Here is a 4,819-nt window from a genome sequence, read left to right as displayed (position 1 = left end):
AGGGACACCTGGACATGTCTCCAGTCCACCACAGGGACACCTGGACATGTCTCCAGTCCATCACAGGGCCGGCAGTAAAATCATCAGTTTTTAATTGTTACCATGTTCCTCCTGGTCTGGAGTCTCTGCAGCATCTTCCTCCTCCTCGTCCTCCTCAGGCTGCTCTTCAACCACTTCGAAGAAAGAGAGGAGCATGACAGACTCACAGAGCACCTCATGGATCCATTAGAGGATCAGTAACGGGTCGTACCTCGCTCCATGCTCTGTGGGATCACACCGCTCTTGTCTTTGATCGGCAGCAGATGGATCACCTCCTTCTCCTCCATCCTCGCCATCTTCCTCGGAACCTTCTCATAGCTGCGAACCACATCAGAGCTCCGCCTCTTACCGCTGTGCACCGGCCCACTGTGACCAAAAAAGTGTGCCCGTTACCGTGACGACAGGTGTTCATATTTTTCCTGTTACTGTGACGACTGTGTTTGTGTTACCATGACGACAGATTCACTATGTTCCTGTTACTATGACATCAAGTGTTCAATGTGCTTGTTACCATGACGACGTGTTCAGTTTTCTGTTACCGTGACGACAGTCGTTCAATGTGTTTCTGTTAATATGACAACAGGTGTTCAGTTTTCCTGTTGCCATGACGACAGTTGGGCACCGTGTTTCTGTTACCATGACGACAGGTCTCTGGTGATGAAGGAGGCTTGTCGAGCCATGGTGGTCATCCTCTGCAGGTCATCTTCCTCCATGTCTGTGGGCAGATTCTCCAGGAAGTCTTCGTCCTCCTCCTCTTCCTCTGTCAGACAGGTGAGATAATGTTTAAAGCTCTATTCAGACTTGACCTTATTTGGCTTTGAAGTCAGCCGCTCAGTCTCACCTGGCCTCTTCCTGTACGTCTCCAGGGGGCGGGGCGACTGCAGGGCGGCACCCTTCATTGCCTGCCGCAGCCTCTTCTGTTCCTTGCGCTGCTTCTTGGCCACGTTCTCCTGCTTCAGCTGACGGTTCTTCAGCTTGTTGTCCAGCTTCACGCCGCTCGTCTTCAGCAGGCGGCGGAACGTTGGCCGGCGCTTCTTGGACCGAGCCTGCAGAGAGGGAGGGAGCGCCGTGAAAACCCAGAACCTGATACTGGATTTTCGTTGGTACTCTGACTCTTTGTGAAACCGTGGATGCTGAAGATTTACGGTCACGTTGAATTTTCTGAACGTTATTTAAAAATCATCTAACAAAGAAGCAAATCTTTCATTAGAAAGACGACCCGTTAAGGGACAGAACCAGAACTCTGACCAACTCTGCTTTTAACACAGAATGTTCTGGACTGCTCCTTCTGTCTTCATAAACAACAACAAACAATAACAAACAATAACAAAACAACAACGTCCAAAACACTGAGGTCTGTTGAGCTCCAGATAGAAATAAATTACTCATTGTTTCTGTAAAAAACATTTTTTATTACAAAAAGTCTTATTATTTAGAGACAATGAAAGAAAATAAAGAGTTAAAGGAAAACTAACAAAGTTCTTTCAGGTCCTCTGGATGTTTGTTTTTCATCCAAAGGACTTCATCAGTCCCAGGAGCCACAACAAACTCAAAGTCCGTCCAGAGGACCCGACTCTCAGGATGAGAGACGAAACGTTTCTACATTTTTTTGCTTTGTTTTGTTTTTTTGAATGTCCAGAGGACCAGATTGAACTTTTTTGGATTTTTCTACCTGGATTATTGAGCATGGATCAGGATACAGAATAAACTTTATTATCATTGCACTGAGATACAATGAAAACATGTACGTAGTCGTTCGAAAGATGGACATAGTGCACGAAGCTGCTGCTATAAAAAGCACGGCCCTCTTATTCTTATTCAGAATAATATTTTGCTTAGATGAGAAAAGGGAAGAAAACATGGAGACGGTAAATAAAAAGACCTCTCACACCGTGTCCTAGACAGGGCACGATTTGAGGCTTCAAAACAACCTACCACAGCAAAGCAACAGACATGATGCATGTTCATATAGGCCAAGGCTTCCTGTTCGGGTAACTCTTCACATATCTGATGGTGACGTCTTCAGCACGTTTACTAAGGTACCCCAGGACTGAGGACGTGTATTCGTCCAGGTCTAGCTCCCCCTCATTTACAGCAGCTTCTCTGAAGACCTGCCAGGCTATGCATGCAAAACAGTCTTTCAGTACGGGCCCACTATTCTTCACCAAACTTTCCTTTGTATCGTCTGGAGCAGCTCAGCGGGGGAGGTAAGCTTATAAACTGGATTAAACTGGATTAAACTGGATTGAGTTGGGATGAGCTGGATTTCTCGGTGCAGTCCGAGAGCAGAGGGCGTCTAGTTCAATATGTTGTCCCTCTTGAAAGCAGAGATAAATGCTGGTCTTGATCCTTCCCAGTTCACTTATAGACAGGGACGGGGATGATGCCATTAACGGCACCACACATGTAACTCTTGAACATGTTGAAAACCCAAAGGCCTGTGCTCGTCTTCTCTTTATAGATTTTAGTTCTGCTTTTAATTCCCTCCAGCCTCACCTGCTCTTTTAGAAATTACAGATGAATCTTAATCCTCTTCTTATTAAATGGTTTTATTCTTTTTTAACAAACAGATCACAGCTTGTCTGAGTCAATAACACCTGATCAGAGCCAAGGTCCATCAGTAGTGGAGTTCCCCAGGGTTGTTACCTCTCCTGTCCTCTTCACCATTTACACAAATGATTGCATCAGCAGCTGCCCGGGAATTACGTTTTTAAATTCTCTGATGATCTGTTATTCTCAGCTTGCTGCATGAGGATATGGACCCCTCATCATATTTTAATGAGGTTCAGTCTTTAGTTCATTGGTGTGATGACCACCACCTTGTTATTAATGACAAGAAAGCAGAAGATGCTGATTGACCCCAGGACTCTGAAAATCAACCAGCTCTGTTCTTACAGATATTTGGCTGTTCACCTACATAATCTGATCAAGTGGGAAATTCATGTTAACGTGTTGTGCTCTCGGCTACAGCAGACTGTATTTTTCACAAAGACTCAGAGTCTTTGGGGTTCACCAGAGGCGAATGGTTTTATTCTATCAGGCCGTATTTGAAGGTATCATCAGGTTTGTAATGTGAGCGTGGTGTGGTCCTCTCTCTGTGCAACTTCAATCTAAACTTAGTCTCATGGTACAGACTGCAGTGAAGGAGACAAGAACTGATCACCCTCCCTCAGCCAGTCTATGAGGAGTCTGTCCTCAGACGTGCTCGGAGGGGCAGTCTGACCCGCTCACATCCTCAACGCAGTGCGAACTCTTACCAACTGGAAAACACTTTAGTCCCAGTTTAAAACTTCATTTGTTAAATAAAGTAGACATATAGTGTTTGTCATGCTGCTGATGCTCTGGTCTCATTGTTGTGTCATTTATTTGCTGGAATGTATGTGGGAATGTGCAATATGTTTTTTATTTGATTGCGGTGCTCACGATTTGATTGTTTGCAGCGTATTTAACTGAGGAAGAAGCTGTTTAGAGCACAGTGTCCAGACAAATTCCCTTGGGGACAATAAAGTACACATCTATCTATCAATGGCCTCAGGATTCCTTCTCTATTTGCAGATGACGTGGTCCTGTTGGCATCGTTTCATGATCTTCATCGCTCACTGGAGAGGTTCACTGGGACGAGGATCCAAACCTTCAGACCTGAGGTCGTGGTCCTCAGTCAGAGGGTCTGTCCTCTCCTGGTTGGGACTGAGGTTCTGCCTCAAGTGGAGGAGTTCAAGTATTTCAAGGTTTTGTTCACAACTGAGGGAAGAATAAAGTGGGATTGACAGACGGAATGGTGCAGCGTCTGCAGTATTACGGACTTTGTGCCGGTCCATTGTGGTGAAGAGGGAGTTGAGGTGTAAGGTGGAGCTCTCAGTTAAATATCTGCAGCATCCTTCCTTGCTGCTGTTCAGACATTCTTTAACATGAAACATGAATGTAAAACAACAACTGTTGTGTTCTTTAAACACCCAGTAATTAAATTAAAACGTTATTTTATTGTTTTGTCAATGAAGTTTGGTAGATAGCGTTAGCATTATGCTAACATGAGGCTAACAAGCCAGGCTCTATTAAGAAATATCTTTCTTGTCATATTATTTAGAGCAATTTATAAAGTTTACTTTGAAGTTTCTCTGAAATTTGTTTCAAGTTGGCAGCACGGTAGAGCTGCTGCCTCTCAGCGAGCAGGTCCCCGGTTCAAATCCCGGTCCGGGGGCCTTTCTGGGTGCAGTCTGCATGTTCTCTCCGTGCTGCGTGGGTTTCCTCCCACAGACCAAAAACACGCACGTTAGACTGATGCTGACTCTGAATTGTCCCGAGGTGAGAGAGAATGGTTGTCTCGTTTGTCTCCAGGTGTCCCTGTGATGGACTGGAGGCCTGTCCAGGGTGTCCCCCGCCCCTCGCACAGTGATTGATGGACATGGACACCGGCGACCCCCGTGACACACAATGGAAGAAGCGGGTAAAGATAATGGATGGATGGATGGATCTCCTGACCAGACTCCGTTCAGAAAATCACCAATTTAGGGGTTTCGCTCACCTTAGCCATGATGGCGGCAGGAAGTCTCCGCAGGTGAAAGCTTTATTTACTCCCGCTAAGTGAGAAGTCGTCGGGTTTATTGAAAACAAGATGTTTCGGTTACAGATCGTGCAGTGACAACAACCTCACATGCGTTGTCCACAGAACCGGAGGCTCCTGATGGACAACCGGAAACCTGGACCTAGAATCCGACTGAAATCACAGCGCCCCTAGCGGCGGGAGGACCGACAGAGGAGAGCACAGCGCCCCCAGCGGCAG

General features: G+C 46.0%; 1 protein-coding gene across 1 annotated transcript in view; it reads right to left on the bottom strand.

The window, feature by feature from the left end:
• The window catches only part of noc3l (NOC3-like DNA replication regulator), a 32,851-nt gene extending 28,127 nt beyond the window's left edge, over positions 1–4,724 (bottom strand). The window contains exons 1-5 of the mRNA XM_037691304.1: positions 4,562–4,724; positions 881–1,085; positions 676–799; positions 251–405; positions 102–173 (exon numbers count right to left, since the gene is read on the bottom strand). Coding sequence (XP_037547232.1) covers positions 102–173; positions 251–405; positions 676–799; positions 881–1,085; positions 4,562–4,570 — 565 coding nt within the window. The 5' untranslated portion in view covers positions 4,571–4,724. The remainder of the gene's footprint in view (positions 1–101; positions 174–250; positions 406–675; positions 800–880; positions 1,086–4,561) is intronic.
• Between the last annotated feature and the right edge of the window lie 95 nt (positions 4,725–4,819).

The sequence above is a fragment of the Nematolebias whitei genome, chromosome 17 (genome assembly GCF_014905685.2).
Source record: "Nematolebias whitei isolate Nwh7 chromosome 17, NemWhi1, whole genome shotgun sequence".
NCBI lineage: Eukaryota > Metazoa > Chordata > Actinopteri > Cyprinodontiformes > Rivulidae > Nematolebias > Nematolebias whitei.
This window is presented reverse-complemented; position numbering and strand designations above follow the sequence as displayed.